Consider the following 23,891-nt stretch of genomic DNA (forward strand, 5'->3'; position numbering starts at 1 on the left):
ACGTCTCTCTCAAACATTGCCCAAGGTCCGGCTGGATTTCCTTTATAGCTTGGAAATTCTGGAGCTACCAAATGAGTGAGGAGGTCCTTAACCCATCAAGTCTGCTGGCATTAAGGAGACCCCATCTCCCGCCTAAGAGTCTGAAAGCCAACAACCTTGGCACGGGGTGAGAGATACCTTGAGGGTTTGACAAAGAGACTATAAAGGCACGGTTCAAAGACTGGTTGAGAACCACCCAAAGATTTGGAGGAGACAACCAGGAAATCAAATGCTATTTGATGCTGGAAATGACTTAATGAAACACAGCTACAGATACAATGACTCACCAGGTATAAAATCATCTCCGCTATTGGTTGCATTGAACAATTCACAATTTGGTGCAACCTCCTGGATCAGGTGGCCGCTGGGCCCAAGGCTGTGTGGTCTTGCGTTGTTTGTGCAGCCCTGGTTTCGGCAAGATGTTCAGAAGAGGTGAAGTCTTGCAAAGTGCAAAGGAGGACTTACTGGAACAGCTATCCCCAGAAGAGTAACGCCCTCTTTGTCCTTACAAACCTCACCTCCTCTCTACACAATGACAGGTAGGAGAAGAAGCAGGAGGAATCAGAAGCACCAGCTGGTGGCTTTTGTGTTCCACAATAGGGGTTTATGTAAACCTGAGTCGGAACAGCGTCTTAAATAACTGGGAATTTGGTTCTCTCGCTAGTCTTCTGGTGGAGAAATACCACCCTTGGCTTAGGGCAGGAGGCAGCATCAAGTTTTAAGGTGTAGAGTAGACCATTCTCAAGAATGAAACAAGCCATTGCCTACTTTTACCATTCAGTCTAACATGTTGAAGGTCTAACCAGGGAGGCAAAACTTCCTGGTTTTGCAGACTGATGATAACATAAGCCTGGGCTAAGTTTAGTTGCTTATCTGCCATCCCATTAGCCTTAGATGTATCACTTTTGGACTTTGGGATTCAAAGGATGCACCATTAGCAATGGTCAAAGAGTAATCTTGAGCAGCTATCAGCTCTATAGAGATAAGCAATAGCTCAGCTGGGTAACTGGAGTCCCTGGAAATACTTGCAGTTGCAACTGAAATTTGTGAAGCTGTTAATCCTCATAGTCCTTTGCCCCAAAGTTTTGGTGGAGAACTTTCAAGAAGATTTCTACTGTCATTGATTGTTCAACATGCAAAGCCTCGGTCAATTATTAACTTTACAGCATGCAAAACACATACACACTCCTACAACAACCTAGTTGAGGTTCTCCAGAACATGTGCATGTCATTGCTCACATGGACACACGAATTTGCAAAGAAAATTGAAGCCACATCTGTTATTATTTTGCACCTCTTAGCCAGAGCAACTGCTTCTTCTCCAGGCTGGTGAATGCTTGATTCCCATGGAATCAAGTAATGCTTGATTCCCATGGAATCCCCATAGTCCCCAACCAACAGGTCTGGAGGATAATGGGTTTTCAAGTTCAACATCATAGGAAGGCACCAAGCAGAGCTAGGGAGGAACTATAAAACACAAGTCCTGTCTTGCAGTTGTGTCTTTTGGTGTGAATTTAAGAGTTTCCATCTATTGTCTGAAAGTTAAAGAACTAAGTGAGACCATAGTTGAGTTTTCTACTATGGACAAAAAAATAATAATGGGATTTTTGCTTCCAGGAGGCAAATGACTTCTGTTTAGACAAGTAACTGTTAAAATATGTTTTTGACTGTTATATGAAATGGAACTTGAGTAAAAAAAAAAGTATTGAAGATGAAATGGGAGATTGGAGAAAGAAAGGACAAGCTGCATAGGTCTGTAAATCCAGGTTTTTTATTAAAAAGAAAAGTGCGGGGTTTCTGGGTTTCTTGTTTTTCTGCCTGGCTTCCTCTTCATTTCCACTGTTAAGCATGTGGATTTTATTTTTGTAAAAATTCAGCTGGGAGGGAGTGAAGCCACATTCCTCAGATTCCAGAAAAGAAGAAAAAATAAGGGATATTTTGTGTGTATGGCACTCTATGCTGGAGTCCAAATTGCTGAAGGGGATTTATAAAAGCTGGAGGAGGAAAGAGTTACTGCTTTGGTCACCTCAGGAGCAATGGACAAGCATGATGGGGAATGGAGTTCCTTTCCTAAAACTTCTAGCCCTGGAAAATAATTCAAAATAATTCCTGTTACTTAGTGGATAATTCCTATCTGATCTCCTATATCTAGTGGTCCTAGCAAAGAGGAATGCAGAATCAAATCTGAAAATTAATCACAATCCTTTGGAAGGCCTGCCACAAAGCATGGCTGTGTATTTCGTGTATGTGTGTCTGCAAGTATCTAAGCTGTGAACCTACAAACCTTTCCAACAAGGTATTATTTCCTTCTTTCTCTTGGTTACTTTCAAGCCCCAGGGTTCTTCTGGACTGAAAAACAGCCCCATCTGTTTATATCCCTCTTATAATAAAAATTTGCCTTGCAGCTTTGGAGACTCAGCCAGAGCAGTGTTGAGGTCTGGAGCCAAACTAGCCAATTCTGGACTCATTTTGAAACCTGGCAGGCATTACCCAGGAAAAGAAAATGAAAAGACATGTCAGCAAGTGTTTTAGTGATTATGCATTTTCCACTTGCGGTTCCTGGCATGGCCTCGTTTTCAGATTCCAGGTTGCTTTGAGAATCGGAATCTTCTTGTGTATCTTCCCCAGAACAGCCTTAAGCCTCCTTTCACACAAAGGGGAGTAACTGACGTTACATTTCAAGAGAAGTCAGGGCATTTTGAGAGCCCCATCCGCGCAAAATGCCCTGGTTTTGTACACGTCCTGAAGCAATCCTGAAAACAATGGACTTTTCTTTATTGCACACTGAACCAGTCTGAATCTGCAGAACAGATGGGAATGGAATGGAATGGAATGGAATAAGGAGAAGGAGGAGGAGGAGGAGGAGGAGGAGGAGGAGGAGGAGGAGAAGAGGAAGAAGAAGAGGAAGAGGAAGAAGAAGAAGAAGAAGAAGAAGAAGAAGAAGAAGAAGAAGAAGAAGAAGAAGAAGAAGAAGAAGAAGAAGAAGAAGAGGAGGAGGAGGAGGAGGAGGAGGAGGAGGAGGAGGAGGAGGAAGAATAGAATAGAATAGAATAGAATAGAATAGAATAGAATAGAATAGAATAGAATAGAATAGAATAGAATAGAATAGAATAGAATAGAATAGAATAGAATAGAATAGAATAGAATAGAATAGAATAGAATAGAATAGAATAGAATCTGGAAGGGACCTCAGAGGTCTTCTAGTCCAGCCCCCCGCTCAAGCAGGAGAACCTATACCATCTCAAATGACTGTCCAGTCTCTTCTTAAAAACCTCCAGTGATGGAGCGTCCATGATTTCTGACACAAATTGCACAAAGAATTTTATTTTTATTTTTTGGTATTAAGCAACTGATGAAGATAGGGATCTGTTTCTAGTTTTGGAGAAGACAGTCTTTTAAAAACGAGAAGACTGGGTTTCTAGATTTACTGACAACTTTAAGGATGGATTTAATCTCACATTGAGCAAACGGATATTATCTGGACAGTCTAATTGCTGTCTCAATATTCAACAGTCCTCCCGACCTTCGCTCCTTTTGCCGCAACCCGAAGACTTGGCTATTTGAACTTGCCAGCCTGGACTGAGGGACTGGGATTTTAGATCTTAAATTTTAAAAATTTTAAATTTTAGCATGTGTTTATTGTTTAGGGCTATTTGATTTAATCTCATTTTAATTTTTATACATTATGTGTTGTTTATAGTGTTTTAATTGCCCTGTACACCGCCCCGAGTCCCTTCGGAGAGGGGCGGTATATAAATCCAAATAAATAAATAAAATAAATAAATAAAGGTAAACAAAGGGAGGATGATCTATCAGAAGCAAAGCCCATTAGGGGAAAAAGGGTGGCTTTCTATTTTTCCAAAAACAGAGAGCACAACAAAATGTTCAGGTTCTGAATTTTGCAAAGCCAGAAGACATTGATTCATCCCCATTAGTGAGGCATTTGAACAAGGAAGGCTCCATTCAGACACAAGAGGACTTCAAAACACATGGGGAACTCATCTGCAGTTTTAGCCCACAAGCCTAAAAAAGAGAGCGGAGATCCATCTGCCTTGATTCAAAAAAAAACAACCCAGAAACACACTGGACAATTCTGTGGCTCCCAGTGTTATTTTGCTTTTACCAAACCACAGGCAAAAAAAGAGGCTGGATTGAAAATAGCATTGAAAACCACTAAAGTATTTCTTTTAAAAATGGCCTTCCTGCATTAAATTAGCTCAATGTTTTTCCGTTATAGCCTGGCACGACAACGTGGACGTTAGAAGAATGGAAGAAGAAAAACGTTTCTGGTGAAGAGCAGCTAGACATGATTCAGAAGAAAGGCAGGACCAGATACAAATCCTTCTCACCTGGAACAGACAGTGGATGTTAGGAACTTGGAAGACCGTTTTTACACAACAGGGCCTCTTGTGACGTTGACCACAGACTGCTGTAGAGCGTGGAACACTCCTCGTTCTGTTTACTCTCAAGATCTGTGGCTAGCTGAGAGAACGATGCAAGTGGAACCTGTCTAGAAATCTTCAGGATTTCATCATCAAGGTGAAAAACGCAACACAATAATAAACGAAATAGTCCTTTGGCGTCTTCTCTTCATTGAAACCCTGGAAACGGCCCCATCTCGAGATCATTTCTCTTCTCTTCAAGGGCCTCGCTTTAGAAAATGTCAGAGGGTTGAAAGAAACCATCATCCCTACATTTCATCTCCTGTGGCAGTTAAGCTAAAATGCTCCTCACCACCTGGTATCCATTAATGTACCTCGGAGGCATCTTAAACACCAGCTGCCACTCCTGTTGATGGCTTCCGGCATGGATCCCATTTGGAGAACCAGACCTGCAGCCTGTCCATCTGCCTGATAGTCCAGGCCCACTTCTGTTCTCCTTGGAGAATTGCCTCTTGGCTTCAACTTCCCCTCCAGACATCTTGCCGGAGACAGCCGCTGAGAGATTAATTAATAAACTCAACATGAAACTCTCTCTCTCATTCTCTCTCTCACACACACACAGTAGACACCCTGTGGGCATGGGGTCAGTTGATATAGAGAAATGGAGGAGAATCTGCACGCTTGAGTTTCCTTTGCTTTTCTCGGGCTTGGCAGAGCCTTTTTTCACTGTTGTCCTTGAGCTGCCTCAAAGTTTGGACTCTCTTCATGTAGCCCAGGGTTTCTCAATCTTAGCAGCTTTAAGCTGGGTGGACTGCAAGTTGAGGTCCAAATAGTTGACCTCCACATAGCTCAAAGTTGCCACAGTTGAGAAACATGGATGCAGGCAAACAATAGTAAGGGAAGCTGGGGTGAAGCTACCTACCCAGCAGAAGACCAAAACCTAGGGTACCTGCAGAGCATCCTGCCCTGACTATCCCAAAGGCATGACAAAATTGGAGATTTTGCTTTTGCTAAACCACACTGAGTCCTTATGGCACAGTTGATTGCTATAGAGATGGGACGAACAGCAAACATGTTGGAAGAAGACTCTGGCCTCTGTTTCCTGAGCTTCCTATTGTATCATCCAGCCCCGTTGGAGGTCAGAGTTCATTTGGTGCCATATCTCCTCTTTGGTGCTCTGCCTCAAAGGTCAACATTTATTTATTTAGTTAGTTGTTTCATTTTGCTACTCAGTTGTTGACCCTACTTGGGTAGACGGGCTTTTTCCAAGTAGAGACCATCTCACTGCACACCGTCGGGTTCGTGGCAGGCTCCTTTGGCAGCTGGGCAGTGGCCCAAATTTAGAAAATGAAAGCCACACAGTCAAACTACAACTTGGTTAATAGCAATTGGAGCTGACCAACCAAACAATCTGGCCCACTTTAAGATGGGTGGGCTTCAACTCCCAGAATTCCCCAGCCAGCATGTTGGGGGTTGAAATCCACCAAGCTTAAAGCAAGCTGGCTGGGGAATTCTGGACAAATCTGCAAGTTGTCAAGTTTGAGAAACATTGTTGTAGTTTTTGGGGGACTTCAGCTCCTGTGACTCTCGGCTCACCTGCCAAGGAACAGTGAAACATTTCCTTGAAAGTTGGACGGAGAACCCAAAGTTATTGATCCAAGTTGATCCAGGCAGTCCTCAACTAACAACCACAACTGAGCTCAGAATTTATGTGGCTGAGCGAGACGGCTGTTAAGTGAGTTTTGTCCCATTTTTACGACCTTTCTTGTTGCAGTTGTTAAGTGAGTCACTGCAGTTGTTAAACTGGTAACAGGATGGTTCAATGAATCTGATTTCCCCTTGGACTTTGCTTGTCAGAAAGTCGCAAAAAAGGATCACGTGACTGCGGGGCATCGCAATTGTCATAAATGTGAGTCAGCTGCCAAGCATCCGAAGGGAAATCACATGACCGTGGGGGATGCTGCAACGGTCGCTAAGTGTGAAAAACGGCCATAAGCAGTGGTGGGATTCAGCCTGGTTTGCACCACTTCGGCAGAACTGGGAGCTAATTTTTTTGTTGCCCAGGCCCAGGATGGACTTCCAGAAGCAGCATCCACACAGAGAACTGGTTGTTCACCTATCTGAATCCCGCCAGTGGTCATAAGTCCTTTTTTTCAGTGCCGTTGTGAATGGCCACTAAGCGAATTTTTATAAGTCAAGGACAGCCTGTATATTTTAGACCATCGTAATGTGTCCAAAAACCGTCTATTTTTCATGTCTCCAGCTATCTGTTCTACTGCTGCCCACATTCTGTCAATCAAAGGCTGGCTGAGTGCCTGGAGCCCACAGCCCTGCTTGCCCCAGACCGTTCCTTCTCCTCCTCCTCCTCCTCCTCCTCCTCCTCTGAAGGTTGAACCCTCACCCCCATTTGACAGCTGTCTCTTAAAACTCAGGGTACGTGCCAACCGGCCTCCCTCTGCAGCCTCCAGCCGCCTGCAAAGAAAGACGCTGTTTGTTTGAGCTTTCTGCAGAGAACGTCTTTGTCAGAGGCAAAGCCCACGAGGACCACGCCTGGCCTGGCCTGTGGCCGGCTTCCCGCTGGCCCGCATACCTTGCCTCTGAGCTCACCCTCCTTGCGGCACGCTGGGCACGGAAAGGCATGCAGAGTGCAGGTTCTTTTGTTGCCCGGCTCATCGCACAACCCAACGGTGCCCAGGCTGGTGCAGACTTCTGCAGCCTGGGTTTTCACTCCTCAGGAAAGCCCCGCGATGTGGCCCTTGGCCTATTCGCCTCTCGTTAAAGTTTGCACAACCGGCTCGACCCACTTCCCAACTTTCCAACTTGGAGCCATCAACTCAGCAAAGCAGGGATTGACTCGGCAGAACACACTAAGCCATGTTTCTCAAAACTGACAACGCTGAAGCTGGGTGGACTTCCAATTCCTAGCACTGCTGGCTGGAGAATTCGGGGAGCTTGAAGTCCTCCTATCTTCACGCTGCCAAAGTTGAGGAACATTGGCTCAGACCCAAGTCCTTGAATTACGACTGTGATTGAACCTGCAACTCAAAGATGGATGGACTTCCAGTTTGGGGAACTGCTGACTGGAGAATTCCGGGAGCAGAAATCCACCCAGCTTCAAGGTGTCAAGACTGAGAAATCCTGCACGAAGCCCTCGTGATACTGTACAGTTAGATCTCTGAGTCTGAATTTCTGTTACTTCCTTTTCGGTGTGTGGAGCCAAAGTCCTGTTCTGACGCCGCACCGGACTTACCAAGTCTTCTTGAGAGGGTACAAGTGACATGTTTTCGATAAGCAGAGCCAGGAATCTGCTTCTTCCGGTCCAAAGTTCATTGAACTTCTACAAAAGTGCTTGCCAAGGAATTCTTAGGCAGAACAACACGGTCTAAAATCCTGGGGGGGGGGGTGGAATTGAAGGGGGGTTGTGGGTTGACAAGAAACAAGGGCCTCTGGTGAGTGATGACAACCTTTCTTCAACTCATCTCAGATTGGGGCAAAATTCCCCGGTTCACTGAAGCTTTTGCTGTGATCTTTGCACAGAGCTGCTGGGAGTTTCTCAAATGCAGGTAACAGAAAAGCAGCTATGTGTAGCACTGATGATGTTACCTAGTTGGGTAATGAAAGGTCTGCAAGGAAACAACCAAGATCAGAGAGCTCCAAGGGAAGAGAGAGAGAGAGAGAGAGAGAGAGAGAGAGAGAGAGAGAGAGAGAGAGAGAGAGAATGAGAATACAGCCGTCATCTCTACCAGCTGCTCTTACTCGCTGGGTAGAAAAATAGCTTTACTAAAAAAAAATCAGACAAAATCTGGTCATCATTTTGCAAAACCACCAAAAAAAAGCAGAATGCAACTTTTCACTGTGGTTTTCCACAAGCTAATTTTGCAAATGCTGCCTGGAAAAGGAGACGGACAAAATCATTAGGATGTGGCCAGTGAAGGTGAATGCTGCCACAGCACTGGATTTCAGCTTACTAGATAGAGCACAGGAGAAAATATTTCAGATTTGGAGATGGGGAGGGGGAATTCTCTCTCGTCTTCTCTCTGTCTTTCCTTCTCTTTCCCCCCTCTATTTCTCTTTTTTTCCCTCTCTCTCTCTCTCTTTCCCTCTCTCCCCTCCTCTTTCTCTCTTTGCCACCCACTCCCCAAAGCACAGGTGTGAGTTTGGAAGTTCAGATAGAGCCAAAAGAACAAACTTCTACTGACTTCAAGAAACTTGAGCTAGGTGGATGCTGGCTCTTTAAAAAGTCTGCAAAAATCATAGGAAGAGGGAAGAGCGGACACAGGCGGGCAGGGAACAATGGGGAGAGAAGTTTTCAACCTTTTTTCCAAAGCTGCTTTCCACCCACTTTAGAGAAATATCATAAATAAAAAGAGAAGGAGAAAAAGGGGGAGAATAATGAGGTTAACGATGAGTAACACTTTTTCAAGATCAGGGTCTCCGACATACTACTTTTAAACTGAAGGGGAGTGAACAACAGCGCAGCTGTTAATTGTGTGGATCCTCCTGCACCTTCTTCTCCTGCGTGGCTTTTCCAAAGGTGGCTCTGGACTCACCGCTGTGGCGGTGGCTGAGGGAACGTTGCCAGACCAAGGCATGTCTTCTCCCTGGCATCCCTTTTGTTTCAGTTTTCGTAAACTTTTCCTTCCTCCTTTCTTGCACTTTTTGCTTCTTTACTTTTCTATCTATCTATCTATCTATCTATCTATCTATCTATCTATCTATCTATCTATTCCTTACATTGTCTTAGTTTGGGCTCGCTTTTAATCTTCTAGTTTAATTAAAAGTTTTAATTAAAATGTTATAGGAAGGGAAGAAGGAAGGGAAGGCAGAAGAGAGAGAGAGAGAGAGAGGAAGGAAGGAAGGAAGGAAGGAAGGAAGGAAGGAAGGAAGGAAGGAAGGAAGGAAGGAAGGAATGAAAAAAAGAAAGAAAGAAAGAAAGAAAGAAAGAAAGAAAGAAAGAAAGAAAGAAAGAAAGAAAGAAAGAAAGAAAGAAAGAAAGAAAGAAAGGAGGGAAGGAGGGAAAGGAAGGGGAAGGGAATCTGATTTTAGGCTTGTTGCTTACTCGAAACAAGATTGGGACACCCTGAAAGTTGGTCCCACAAAGTACCAGGGACGGGAGGGCACAATTCAGAGACCCTCTTCATGCAACAGTTGAAACCTGATTCCTGAAGCCGCCACAGGCTGTCTCTCAATTTGCACAAATCCAAGGATTCGGTGCAAAATAATTTTTTAAAAAACAAAATACGATCCGGGCAGGGAATTCAGTGGCACCCTTGCTTGTTCGGGGCTCCTCCCGTTTCCCAGGGAAGCCAGGTTACGGCCTCCGTCGGCCACGGAGGTGCCAGTTGACAAAACAGGCCGCTGACACAACAATCAGCAGATCTCTCGCTCGTCCTGGGGTCACGGTGTGCTTTGTGCGCTTCCCGACAAGACTAACGATTTCCTTCTTGCTCGGAGTGACATTTGGGTTGGCCGGCTTCCTTTCCGCACTTTTGATTTATCTGCAACGTTTCCCCCGTGGAAACAAAGGCTGGAGCCTCCAGCCAACTGATCGCCCGGGGACGTCTGCAGGTTCTCCTGCCCCCCCCCCGCCCTCCATGCCCGGGAAGGAAGCGCCCTACAAAGTTTTAGGTGTCCAGTTCCTTCCCTAGAATCCTCTGCCCCTGCAAGGAACACAGGCAAAAGCGATCCTCGACTTACAACAGTTCGCTTAGTGACTGTTTCGGCGCTGAAAAAAGTGAGCCAGGACTGTTTTGCACACTTACAAGCATCGCAGCATCCCCGTGCTCTCAGGATTTGCATTCAGACGCTTGGCAGCTGACTCGTATTTATGACGGCCGCGGTGTCCTGGAAAGGGGGGGGGGTCACGTGATCCCCATTTGCGACCTTCGAGTCAAGGGGGGGAAAGCCTGATTCGCTTAACAACCGGCTTACCAACTTAACAACCGCAGTGATTCACTTAAGAACTCGTGGCGAGGAAAGTCGTAACACGGGGCAAAGCCGGCTTAAGGGAGGTCTCCCTTAGCCACATAAATCCTGGGCTCCATCGCGGTCCTTGAGGACTGCCGAGAGGCCCTCAGGGACAATGAAGAGAAAGCTCCTTTTATCTCGCAGACCCCAGATTTTATTCGACAGACATTGCAACGCCCCCCCCCAATTCTTTGGAGACGAAGAGAAGACGACACAGCAGGTCAGAGGGGAAACAACACGGAGCCCCAACGAACCTTTTCTTGGTTAAGGCCACCTAAGGCATCCTTGTCTGAGTCCCCTTTGCCCTTGACAAAAAACCCTTTTTCAAAATAAAAAAAAATAAAAACAGGCATCGACCAGCTTGGACATCTGAACATCCGTCTTGCAGAAACAAATCAAAACACGCAACTGCAGTTTCCATGGACCACTTTGATTTCAAAGAGGAAAAAGACAAAAGTAACTCTGGATTTACGCTGGTGTAGCGCAGAGGTGAGTGGCTGTAAAAATGCATGCCTGTTACCGCTATGTCTATATGCAAGTAGTCCTCGACTTACAATGGTTTGTTTTAAGTGACCGGAGTTACAAGGACACTGGAAAAAGCCACTTGTGACCGTTTCTCCCACTTTTGACCGTTGCAACATCCTTCTGGTCACGTGATCAAAATTCGGTCGCTTGGCAACTGGCAGGTACGTACGACGGTTGCAGCGCCCCAGGGGATCTGATCAAAATTCAGACGCTTCGCAGCTGACCCACATTTATGACGGTCGCAGTGTCCCGGGGACTCACGTGATCCCCTTTTGCAACCTTCCGACAGGCAAAATCAGTGGGGGAAGCCAAATCCACTTAACCACCATGTGGCTAACTTAATAACTCAACAACGGTGGCCAGAAAGATCATCACATGGGGAGAAAAACTCGCTTAGCAATTGTCTCACTTAGCAACAGAAATTCTGGACTCCATTGTGGTTTTAAGCCGAGGACTACCTGTAACAGACCTCAGAAGTGAGATTTGTGTTATTTTGTGCAACTTGCTCATTTTTGGTGTACCAACCTGTTCATTCCTTCCACTTCACCTCAGTTTTTGCTTTCTCTTCTCTTGCTTTGCACAATCATCGTATCTACAGAAAAAGAGAGAAAGAAAGAAACAACAACCCTTGACTGGGTTCAACCTGATTTTGTTCCTTTTCTGGAGGGGGGAAAAGGAAGGGCTGGTGTTGGAAAGGATCTGGATAAATAAGAGTATTTTTTTTTTCAGAAAGTCAAGCCTGAGAGAGAGAAAAAAAAGGAAGCTGGCTGGAGCGAAAGCTACATTTCCTTTGGAAAGCAAATTCTTTTACTTCCTCTGTAAACAACAAGGCTGGGAGAGCCAGAAGCTCAGCTTTTCTCGAGGAAAAGAATTCCACTCGTCAAAATGTCTTTTGTGCAACCATTTCTTGCCTGGGTCCTCGCGATTGGATCGGGATGGGCTGGAAGCACTCATCCCAAGCTTTGGTCAGGACAGGGCTTACAAGCTTTCCTCTCGACGCTCAAAGTTCAGCATCGTGAAGAGGATGGAGAGCACAGGTCAACTGGGAGAAACTCCCGTGATGCACCAGGAGGAGAAGACCTCCCTCTTCCAGAGGCAGAGAAGAAAACAACGCACGGTAGCGTTGAGGACCATCGTGAGCTACGACATCTGGCGGGCTTCCTAGAGGTTGTCGTATCTTCTCAGGGTCTCTTCCAGCTTCTGGCTGACTCTCTGGTAGAAGACAATCTGCTCCCTGATGTAGGACTGCATCATTTTCTTGAAGTCCAAGATGCGTCTCTCGTGGAAGTAGTTCATCTCCGCCTGGAGGGCAAAGCCAACCACTCGGCAACGCTTCCGGATCCCGTCTGCCTCCTCCTGGTCCATCTTCCCTTCGTCGCTCATCCGTTGGCTCTCCTTCACTTTGGCAAACGCACCTGTGGGAGGGAAGCAAAAGGACAGCCCACCAAGGTGATTAAGCCCTCCGGAGATCAAGCTGACCAACGTTGGGTTGGGCAAGCGAGAGGAAAGAATATTCAAGAATGAAGAGAACTGTGTTAGTCAGAATCATAGGATAACAGAATTGGGAAGGACCTTGGAGGTCTTCTAGTCCAACCCCCTGCCAAGGCAGGAGACCTTAGGCCAGGGGTAGGCAACCTTGGCTCTTTTATGACTGGTGGACTGACATTCTCACAATTCAGGAGTTAGGCAATGGCACCTTTGTTGCCACCTCCCCTTTTTCACAGCAACAACGTGGAGCTGGCTGCCTCAGGGCCTGCAAACATTTGCCCTCCCCAATGAATCAGACTTTTTGGAGAAAGGACCACATTAGACAGGGCCAACTTCACCTTGAATCAACAGGTGTGGCTGTGGCATTGTGTGTGAATCACCAGGGAGATAAACCACGCCAGCCAAACAACCTTGTCCCCAGATCCCCTTATGGAACGTGTTTGCCGAAGAGACAGGTAGCAGATTCTCTCACACCTGTCCAAATTTCAAATAATTCTGATATTGTTCATAAGATTTAAGTCTCAGGGGCATTTGCTACATGTACAGTAATTTTTCAGGGGTTTTTTTCCCCTTGCAGATGGCATTAAAATATAGATAGTCCAAGTCTTACAACAGTTTGTTTAGACTGTTTGAAGTTACAACGGTACTAAAAAAAGAGACTTATGACCATTTTTCACACTTAAGACCCGAGGTCATGTGTTCAAAATTTGGACACTTGGCAACTGACTCACATTTATGACAGTAAGAATAATAATAATAATAAATAATAATAATAATAATAATAATAATAATAATAAATAATAATAATAATAATAATAATAATAATAATAATAATAATAATGATAATGATAATAATAATAATAAAGTTGGAAGGGACCTTGGAGGTCATCTAGTCCAACCCCCTGCTCAGGCAGGAAACCTTATACCATTTCAGGCAAATGGCTGTCCGGTCTCTTCTTAAAAACTTCCAGTGTTGGAGCATTCACCACCTCTGGAGGCAGGTGGTTCCACTGGTTAATTGTTCTAACTGTCAAGGGTCCCGGGATCAAGTGATTCCCTTCTGCGACCTTTTGCCAAAAAAAGTCAATGGGGAAGCCAGTTTCACTTAACAACCGTGTTCCTAACTTCACAACCGCAGCGATTCACCCCACAACTGTGGCAAGAAAGGTCCTCACATGGGGCAAAAGTTGCTTAACAAGTGTTTCACTTAGCCACGGAAACGTGGGTTCGGTTGTGGCCGCTAAGTCAAGGACTACCTGAAATCTCTTCGAACCTCCTTCATTCCGTCTTGAGAGATTTCAGGCTGAAACTGAACTTGCTTCAGAAATTTGCACGATGCACCACCACCAAAGGCCAGTAGTAGAATAGAATCTGGAAGGGAGCTTGGAGGTCTTCTAGTCCAGCCCCCTGCTCAAGCAGGAGAACCTAGACCAGGGGTCGGCAACCTCGGCTCTTTTATGACTCGTGGACTTCAACTCCCAGAATTCCTGAGCCAGCATAGCTGGCTCAGGAATTCTGGGAGTTGAAGTCCACGAGTCATAAAAGAGCCGAGGTTGCCGACCCCTGACCTAGACCATCTCAGACAAGGGACTGTCCAGCCTCTTCTTAAAAATCTCCAGTGATGGAGCGCCCACGATTTCTGGAAGCAACTTCTGTTCCACTGGTTGATTGTTTCTCCTTAATTCCAGGTTGCTTCTCTCTTTGGTCAGTTTCCAACCATTGTTTCTCGTCCTGCCCTCTGGTGCTTTGGAGAATGACATGACCCCCTCCTCTTCTTGGTGGCAGTCCCTCAAATACTGGAACACTGCTATCATGTCTCCCCTGTTTCTTCTTTTCTTTAGACTAACCAAACCCAACTCCTGCAGCCGTTCTTCATCTCCAGGCCTTGGATCATCTTAGTTGCTCTTCTCTGAACTTTTCCCAAGGTCTCAACATCTTTTTTTTTTAGTATGGTGACCAAAATTGGTTGCAGTATTCCAGGTGTGGTCTTACTAGGGTTTTATAAAGCGGTACTCATATTTTGCGTGATCTCGATTCTATGCCTCTGTTTATACAACCCAGGATTGTATTAGCTTTTTTGGCTGCTGCTGCACACGGCTGGCTCATGGTCAAGCGATCGTCCACTAGGACTCCAAGGTCCCTCTCCCAGTTGCTGTTTTTAAGCCAGTCTGTACGACCACAATGGGGAGCAAAAAATGCACTCATGCCGGCTAAGGAATTCTGGGAGTTGAAGTCCACAGCCCACAGCCCTCTAGCGGAACGCAGCCATAAAAGACTGCAGCATCCGTGCTGTGTGGATGCTGTTAAGGAATTGTGACGCGGGCGGTACACATGAATGGCGCCTCTGTTCATCTTAGTTTTCTGTGCTGTCCAGGACTTGAGCCAGTGAGATAAGGCACTTGTGCGGCATGGCACAGAAAAGCCTGCAACTCTGCTCAGTGGCCCTTTGTGTGTTTTGAACTGGGCAGCCTTTTAAATATTAAACCTGACTGTGGGAGCTTCCCTTGGCCACATGGCTAAAAGGTAAGGCTTGTGGGTTGCCTTCCGACATACAACGATGCACCCAGGAGTGTGTTTTGCAAAAACTTGGGGCCTGATCTACAAAGTTACAGGTAAGTCCTCAACTTGCAACCGTTTGTCTAGTGAGCAAAGTTACAAATGGAACTGGGGGAAAAAGTAACTTAGGGCCGTTTTTCACACTCAACGAGCGTTGCGGCATCCCCAGGATCACGTGATCAAAATTCAGACCCTTGGCAACTGACTCCCATTTATGACAATTGGGATTTGCCGGGGTCACAGGACCCCCCCTTTTGTGACCTTCCAACCAGCCAAGTCAATGGGGAAAGCCAGATTCGCTTAACAACCGTGTTATGAACTGCACATCTGCAGTGATTCACTTAGCAACTGCCGCAGGAAAGGCTGTAAAATGGGGCCAAGCTCAATTAACATCTGTCTCACTTAGCCACAGAAATTTTGGCCTCAATGGTGGCGGGAAGTCGTATAACTCTCAAGCCAATCCCCCAAGTTTGTAACGAGTATAAGCGGAGAGGAAGTGAGCTGTTTTGCACTTGGTCGAAAAATGGGAGAGGCATTTCCAACTGGATTGCATACTGATCTGCATAACTAGGACAGACGCCTAGATACGGAAGCCAAACTGAATTATTTCTATCGTTGCAATGGAAATATAATTCAGGTTTATCACAGTCCTATGCAAAGGGGGAGGGACGCGGTGGCTCAGTGGGTTAGGACGCTGAGCTTGTCGATCAGAAGGTCGGCAGTTTGGCGGGTCGAATCCCAAGTGCCGCGTAGCAGAGTGAGCGCCTGTTACGTGTCCCAGCTTCTGCCAACCTAGCAGTTCGAAAGCACGTAAAAATGCAAGTAGAAAAATAGGGACCACTACGGTGGGAAGGTAACAGCGTTCTGTGCGCCTTTGGCGTTTAGTCATGCCGGCCACATGACCACGGAGACATCCTTGGACAAGCGCTGGCTCTTCGGCTTTGAAACGGAGATGAGCACCGGTCCCTAGAGTCGGAAACAACTAGCACGCATGTGCAGGGGAACCTTTACCTTTACCTATGCAAAGGGGAGGGGAAAAAAGTCTTCCAACACCTTTTTGTACTCTGGAGAAGTTCTGAAGAGATGAGGCTGGGATGGGGAGAAGATTATAGATCTTGTTTCTCGTACAACCTGGGTTATCAATACAACCTGGGTTATCAATACACAAATATTGAAACCTCTATTTCATGGAATCCTATTTAAGGGACGTCCTAAGCAGGGGTATATGCTGGCTGGGGAATTTTGGAAGTTGAAGTTGCCAAGCTTGAAAAACATTGGTCTCCCAGACATGTAGTCCTTGACTTATAAGCACAATTGGGATCAGAATTTCCACTGCAAAGCAAGCCAGGGAGCCGCACTCAATTTTATGACTTTTTAATCATGGTTGCTAAGCAAATCGCTGCAGTCATTAAGTGAATCATGCGGTCATTAAGTGAATCAGCCTCTCCCATTGACTTTCCTCGTCGGAAGTCGGCAGGGAAATGGCGATCACATGTCTTAGAGATGCTGCAACCGTCGTAAGCACCTGCCGGTGGCCATTTTGATGTGGGCACAGGGATTCTGCAATGGTCATAAGTGTGAGGACCGGTCATAAGTCAATTTTTTTCAGGGCCGCTATAACTTGGGTCACTAAATCGAGGACTGCAATTCTGATTATATAGCACAGTCTGCTTGCAAAGGCCTGTCTTAGCTTGTGCAAGATCCTCTCCTAAATCCACAACTGGCCAATTATTCAGAATTATTCCTGAGCAGGTGCCGATGTGTACATTCCTTGAAGGGCTGTTCCAAGCCCTTCTTTATCCTGGAGAAAACCATTTGTAAATCTCTGGCAAGGATTGCTCACTGTGGCTCTCCGACGATCTAGGATTTTTCCACTGGAAAGGAATTTACTTCATCCCTGCAACGTTTCTGCAGCCAAGCTATCATCCTGCCGCTTCCCTCCAGGGCCCAGGTGCGAACTTAAGAAGGTGGACATCCCTGATGTCACCCAAAGAAAGCCAATCAGAGCTCTCCTAGCTGGTTCCAAGATCTATTAAGAGCACATATCTATCTTTAGAGACAGCTTAATCTCGGAAGCTTGTTCCTCTAACCTCCGGCTAAAGTCAGTGTTCAACCTGCTCTCAACCTGCTCAACGTCCATGGAGGATGCTAACCTTGAAACCCATCTACGCAGGTGCCCGGCCTTAAAAATCATGTTGTTGTTTTTCTTCCAAAAGAGGACACGCCAGCTGCTTCTGCACTGCCATCCTGAAGCTCCTCCTGCCCTTCCGGCTGGTGGGCCTGGGGCTTCTGCGGGGGGTGGGGAGGGCCTTAGAAAAGTCACACACACAAACACACCCCTGTCAGCGCAGATATCCCTGTGGGGAGGGCTCAGGGGTGTCCATGGGCGCTCAGCTCCTCCTGTGCTCTCTCTGCAGGCAGGCCCAGAGGACTTTCATCCATCAAATCCATTCCCTGGTGGAAACATGACCTCTTTTGAAGGCTGTTTGGCCTGAGCAGGATCCCCAACTCACCTCCCAGGTTCCTCAGTTCTACACCACCGAAGGGATTTTGTCTTGCTTTATGACTGAGTTTAAGAACTGTATATATGTGCGTATGTATGTGAGAGAGTCTGCATCTCTCTCTCTCTCTCTCTACCTCCATCCATCCATCCATTTCTCCATCTCTCTCTATCTCCATCCATCTATCCAACTATCTATCCATCTCTCTATCTATCTATATCTACCTGTCTATCTAATCTCTCCATCTTCACGTTATCACTATTTGTGACTTCCCAGCAGCTTCCAACAAGCAAAGTGAACCGGGGGGGGGGGGGAATGCCAGATTCGCTTAACAGCCACGGGACTCACTTATCAACTGCAGCAATTGACTTAACAACCGTGGCAAAACAGATCGTGAAAGTCAGGTGTGATTCGCATATCCACCGCTTTGCTTAGCAAAGGAAATTCTGATCCCAGCTGGGGTGGTGAAGCCGAGGGCTGCCTCTCCTCCTCCTCCGCCTCTCCAGCTGCTCACTGCTTGCCCTTACGTGTCCCTACTCGTCTTCCAGCGTAGCAGCGTCCTGAACACCTGCCGCCTCTTCCCGCTGCTGCTCCTCCTCCTGTGGGAACCAATCGCTTCTCTCCGCCACGCGCAGACGCACAAACACACCAATTGCCGTCTGAGCTCTTGGAATGTCTGCAAACCTTTTGCAGCCTCCCGGCAGGTAAGGCAAAACTAACAATGCCACCAGTCAAAGATAAGATGGCTGCATGCCATTGCATCCTTCAGAGCGCGCGCACACACACACACACACACACACACACACACATCCTGTCTCTTGGTTTACCTGGATCAGTTTACCTGTGCAGGAGGCCCACTTCCTCTTAACCTTAAAAGGGAAACAGGTGGAGCACACCTGGGAGGTATGCAGGGAAGTGGTGTGATCCTGGGCAACAGGTTTGAGAAATCAGCCTCTCCTTTTCCTGCTCGGGCGATCCCTCCTTCCCTAACAGGAAAAAGGCAGCATTTTTTTTCCTAGAGATGTTTTAATGGTGGAATTCTTTAAATCGTCTAGTCCAGAGGTCCCCAACCTTTTGGCTACCAGGGACCAGTTCCACGGAGAAAGGTTTTTTCATGGACCAAAGAGTGTGTGGTTTTGTGTGCTGCCTGCATCCCACAAATGGGGCTTTGCTTGTTTGTGCGGCCCGGTTGCTGGCATGCCGCAGCCCGGTACCGGTCCACAGACCCGGGGTTGGGGACCTCTGGTCTAGTCCTGGCTGTGTAAACAGGCCGTCTTATCTCCGTCTGCTCTTCTCCTAATCATTGCTGGATTGAGGAAGTTGGCCTCCCAGTAAACTAGGAAATAGATAAACCCAGAGGTGGCTGAGTTTTTTGTTTCTTTGGGGGTTTTTTGGCAGCGGGGGGGGGGAGGTTGTGTTAAGCAAAATAAATGTTTCAGATCATTGTTGAACTTCTGGACTCTGAAAAACCACCATCTTCCTACCTCAAAAGTCCTGCGTACATTTTGCCATTTTCATAATCTCTGGCGAACAATCCATGCGGGCACTGCAAAATGATCCCTATAAACACAGCGGACTGCTACATTTACTGGGGAACAGATCCGTGGGGGTGGACTGGGTTAAGCAAAATAAATCAAGGCAAATCATTCACATAGCTCCTGAGTTTCACGTTTCGATTAATTCCCAGACTTCCTCAAGATCTCCAAAATAAATTACAAGTATTCCTCGGCTTGCGACTATAATTGGGATCGGGACAAAATGGTTGTTAAATGAGTTGTGCCAGATTTTACACACTTTTTTGCCAGAGTTGTTAAGTGAATCACTGCGGTGAATCGCAGTGCATGACCGTGGGGACACCGTGACGATCGTTAAGCGTGAGAAGTGGTCGTGGGTCCCTTTTTTTCCAGTGCAGTTGTAACTCTGAACGGTCACTAAACAAATGATTGCAAGTTGAGGATTACTTGTATATTTAAACTCTCCGTCCAGCTTGTCTCTGCCTGTGTTTCGCAACCTTGGGCTACTTTCAGGGGCTGCCACAACTTATTCTCCAAAGCACTTGAAGGCAGGACAAGGAGCAACGAATGGAAACTAACACAGGAGAGAAGCAACCTGGAACGAAGGAGGAATTTCCTGACAGCGAGGATAATTAACCAGTGGAACTGCTTGCCTCCAGAAGCTGTGAATGCTCCATCACTGGATTTTTTTAAGAAGAGACTGGGCAACCATTTGTCTGAAATGGTACAGGGTCTCCTGACTGAACAGGGGTTGGACTAGATGACCTCCAAGGTCCCTTCCAGCTTGGTTATTTTGTTATTCTGCTATTCTGTCTCCCTCCCTCCCCTCTCCTTTCTCCATCACGGAGGGGTTTCCATGAAGAGACAACCACTTGTCTGCAATAATCTAGAATTTCCTTCTTGAGCAGAGGGCTGGACTAGAAGACCTCCAAGGCCCCTTCCAACTCTGTTATTCTGACTTCAACTCCCAGAATTCCTCAGGGGCTGCTGTCCTAGCCCTGAGAACTGTGCATTTGCAATTGCAAAAGGCAGACTCTCCGCCCGCTGCAATTTGCAACCACCTTGCTCCTTCCCTTCTCCTGGGGGCCGAAACCTTAGCGCTGGCCTTTTGGAAAGCCTCGCAGGAGTCCTCATGGGACGAAAGGCTATGAGGCTGCAAGGTGAGCATACACTTGTGGCTCCAGCCTGTCTTCAAACAGGGAAAGAAGCCATCCAACCTCTCTTCCCTCCCCCCCCCCGCACCTCCCCAAAGGTGGCCCACGCAAGACAGGTTCTGCTGCCTCATTATCTCGGTCCTTCGGGGCCAAAGGAGAGGACCTACCTACCTTTCTGAAGGTGAATGATATCTGGGAAGTTGGAGAGGAGACCCTGATACAAAGAGAGGGTATCCAACATGAGGAACAGGTCGTTCTTGGGTTGCTCGGCAAACATCTCCCCCACCATCTCGTAGGTCTTGCCCGTGTGGGAGATGGCGTTGTTGAGGGCATCAAAACTGTAAGGTGGGTCCATCTGGAAGGCTTGGCTGATGGCTTGGAAAGCGTTGCCCAGTTTTTGGAACTCTTTGCGGAAGCCTCCAATGTGCTTCCTGGCCAGCTCAGAAGCCACGTTGGTCAACTGCAGGACGCTGTCATCCATCTTCTTGTTGAAGGCTTTGAAGGTGTCCACTCGGTCCTCCACATCCTGCAGGTCTTGGTGCTCAGTTGGGATCTGGAGGGTCAGGAGGAAGCTAGCCCCCACCATCTCGTCCTTCTCCGCCCGACGCTTCCCCATCTTCCACTGCTTGTTGTCCCCGCAGGTGAGGAAGTGCTGGAAGCCCTCGTACTGGGAAAGCGCCGGGTGGCTGGTCATGTGGTCCATCCACAAGATCAGCCTCCGTTTGCGCTTCTCGATGAAGTCCTCCCCGAAGCGCCCCGTGGCTTGCTTCTCCGGCAGGTGGGGCACCGAGATGATGGTAAACTTGTGCAAGAGACGGTTGTACAGCCAGTCGAAGTGTTTGTAGCGCCGGTAAACCGGCGAATTGCCATTGCTAGGCGTCAAGCGGTAGGAGATGTAGCTCTTGATGCCTTTGAACTTGGTCTGCTTGGTGGGCTCCTCCACGGAGCAGAGGAAAGGGTGTGGGCTAGACCTCCACTGAGGACCTCTGGAGCCCATGTCGATGTAGTAGGCCTCTGAGATCTTGCCCATCATGGGGACATCTCCCAAAACAAAGGCCTCCACTCCAGACCGGACAAAGCTGGAGAAACGGTTGAGGTTCCGACTCACCATGCTTCCTCTCTTGGAAGAGCCAATGCTGTCCTGCCTCTCCAAAGATGGCTTGGCCCGACTGCCGACGTGGTTGGGGTGAGCGTAGGGCCTGGGGCAGGAGAGGCTTGGCGAGGGGTGCCCGTTGGTCCCTGCCCCGCTCCGGGGTTCCTCCACCACCGTGCCATCATCATCCCAATCGTCCCAGTCGTCCTCATCATCTTCAAAGCTGCCCTGGTGGGAGATGCCGGGGCCGGACGGGGGGACGTAGAAGGAGGACCCGTTTCCAGGAGACCCGGTGGGGCTGTTGGAACAGTTGGTGTGAGTTGAGGAGGACCTGGAGCGAAGGATCTCCACGTAAGAGGCGGGAAAGAGGCCCGTCTCCCCTCGGGAGTTGGTGCCTTGCAGCCAGCCGTCCAGGGATGTTTCGTTGAAGAGCAGCAATTCTTCATTCTCACGGATGCTGATTTCTTCCTTGTTCTCACTCTGGAAATCGTAAAGTGCTCGCGCTTGGATTGCCATGGGGGTGTCCGGTGAGGCAGCCAGGTCTCGGCCACCAATCCCTCCCCCCCTGCCGTGGGCGCTGTTGAAAAGGGGGGCCTTTTCCCCAGGAAGCTACCAAGGCCTGCAGCGGACTCTGCAATGGCTCAAAGCAAAGAGAAGAAGGGGACTTTGTCCGAAAAAGAAAACCACCTGGTGGAGTCCTTATAGGAGGAGGTTTAAGAAGGGCAGTCGCATTTCACAATCGGCAGAGGGAGGTTAAGAACGGGGCGAAGCACAGAACCTCTTCCTCGGGGTCGCAGACCTCAAGCCAGGTCCAGAAAAACCAGAAAAGGCTCATTACTGCAGCCGTATCAAGCAGCCCATCGTGGGTTATCCGTAAATCTCAGCTCTCTTTTGGAATTATAGGTCAGAATTAAGCATCTCGATCTGAAGAGAGGCAGCTAAGATGTTTGATCTGTGCGCTCTAAATCTGTTTGGTCCACAGTTAAGAAAAACCTGCGGGGTCTTTTTTTTTTTTAAACAATAAAGAGAAATACGGGGCAATTCAGGATTTCTCAGGCTTTCAACCGCAGCCGCTCTGGAAAGGGGAAAAACCAGGAAGAAAAGTCTCTGTTGTTGTTAACCAGAAATGTTTTGCAAGGCTGAATAATAATCCCTGTTGGATTGGATTGGAAACCCACCAGGCTCCCGAAGGGTGGAGGAAAAATGTGAAAAGCTGCAAATCACTCCTCTGTGGAGAAGGTCACGCCTCAGTCCACACACACAACAATGTCCACGTGAATCTGTTGCCGTCTCTCCACCAACCCCCCTTTTTTGTTGTTGTTCACACCAGAAAAATGAGAGAAAAAGAAAAAACAGCTCCCCAAAGTTTTACCTCTTTGCAGGATCAAAAACTTTGGGGCCCGGAAGAAGCCCGCCCAAAGGAAGCAGAGCGTTCACACACACACCGAGGCGTCTTCTTCGCAAACCCACCGAAGGGCTCTCCGCAACCCGATTGAGATCCGCCAGCCAAGCGTAAAATCCCTCGGGGGCGCCCAGAAGAGATCTCTTTTGTTGTCCGCGCTCGCTCTCTTTCTCCCTCGTCGATTTCCAGCGGCTCACAGCGCTCAAAACAGATCACCGACAGGGTCGATTTCAATCAAAAATAGAAATCAAGAAGAAGAACGCGAATCGCTGCCGGGGAAAGTGGATTTCCGTGCACGCGCTTGACTTCGCTGCAAAGCTCCGGGAAAGCCGATGGCGTGAGGAAGAGGCGGCTGGTGGAAGGCCGGGAGAGGAAGAAAGAATACCCATCCACTTTTGTTTGCAGGAGTGTCAGGGAGACAAAAACCGGGGGGGGGGGACGGCGGAGCCCCCTTTTTGGACAGGCGCGCGGGGCCGACGGGCAGGCGGTCCAACCGGTTCCACGGCAGGCGCTTCAGGGAGGGACGAGCGACAGCCCCGGGGACGAGGGACAGGGCGCTGGCAGAGCTCCCTCTTCTCCTGGCGCCGGGCGGCCGAGGCGGCTACGCGGCCCGGGTCCCCTCGCGCGCAGCCAAACGGTTCTCCTGCAGGGGATGGGGCTGCGCTGCTCTGGCCACCTGGCCGGGGCGCGACGCCCGTCCGTCCCTCCGGGGGGCTGGCGGGGGGGGGTCCTCCGTGCGCCCTGCTGGCAGCCGCCGCCGCCGAGTCTCTCGGGGCGCAGCTGGCCTCGTTGGGTACCCCCCCGTTCCCCCTCCGAAGGGCAGCCAGACCACAAGGCTCGGCTGCCTCCGCGCTCCTGGGCGCAGCTCACCCGCCGGGCTGTTCCGTGACGCACGGGCGCAGCTGCTGCAGCTGCGAACTTTTGCCAAAGGCGCCGGGCGCAAAGCGCTCCCTGGACCCAGCAGGCGGGCGGGCCGGAGTGCGGCCGCCCTCTCTTGGCAGCCGCGGGGGGGGGCGCCGCCTTGACGCTCCGGCTCGGTCCTGGCACGGGCAGCCGCCCTGCCCCCTTCAGCCTGCGCGGCCAGCCCTGGGAAGGCCACCAGCCCTCGCTTCTTTTCTTTTTTTTTCCTGCGCGGAGAAAGCTTCGCCAGATTAGTCTGATTAAATGGGACATAATCTTATGCAGAATTGACTTGGGAGGCCGGTGTGTGGTGTAGTTGGTTCACACGGTGTGGTGGGATGGAGGGTTTGTTGTCACTGGGTGTTGGGGG

At 48.4% G+C, this 23,891-nt stretch overlaps 1 protein-coding gene across 2 annotated transcripts; it reads right to left on the minus strand.

The window, feature by feature from the left end:
• Window positions 1-1,803: 1,803 nt before the first annotated feature.
• Window positions 1,804-23,612, minus strand: SNX33 (sorting nexin 33). Of its 2 annotated transcripts, XR_014027738.1 has the most exons (3): window positions 20,298-23,612; window positions 11,439-12,328; window positions 1,804-2,124 (listed from the first exon to the last, which is right to left on the minus strand). XR_014027738.1 is itself a non-coding variant. In XM_081337752.1 (2 exons), exons 1-2 carry the CDS (start codon window positions 21,733-21,735, stop codon window positions 12,075-12,077), a joined length of 1,692 nt encoding a protein of 563 aa, XP_081193878.1. In that variant the 5' UTR covers window positions 21,736-23,612; the 3' UTR covers window positions 11,035-12,074. The 2 variants fall into 2 exon arrangements, 1 of the variants encoding a protein (XP_081193878.1); XM_081337752.1 differs by lacking the exon at window positions 1,804-2,124 and having other exon boundaries at window positions 11,035-12,328.
• Window positions 23,613-23,891: the final 279 nt, after the last annotated feature.

The sequence above is a fragment of the Vipera berus genome (genome assembly GCF_964194415.1).
Source record: "Vipera berus genome assembly, chromosome: 12".
Taxonomy (NCBI): domain Eukaryota; kingdom Metazoa; phylum Chordata; class Lepidosauria; order Squamata; family Viperidae; genus Vipera; species Vipera berus.

Excerpts from the sequence above, each read along its gene's own strand:
- SNX33 (XM_081337752.1), bottom strand. The coding sequence starts at position 21,735 with ATGGCAATCCAAGCGCGAGCACTTTACGATTTCCAGAGTGAGAACAAG. Across the intron at positions 12,329-20,297 it reads TATCATTCACCTTCAGAAAG|GTGCGTTTGCCAAAGTGAAG; the intron begins GTAGGTAGGTCC and ends TCCCTCCCACAG.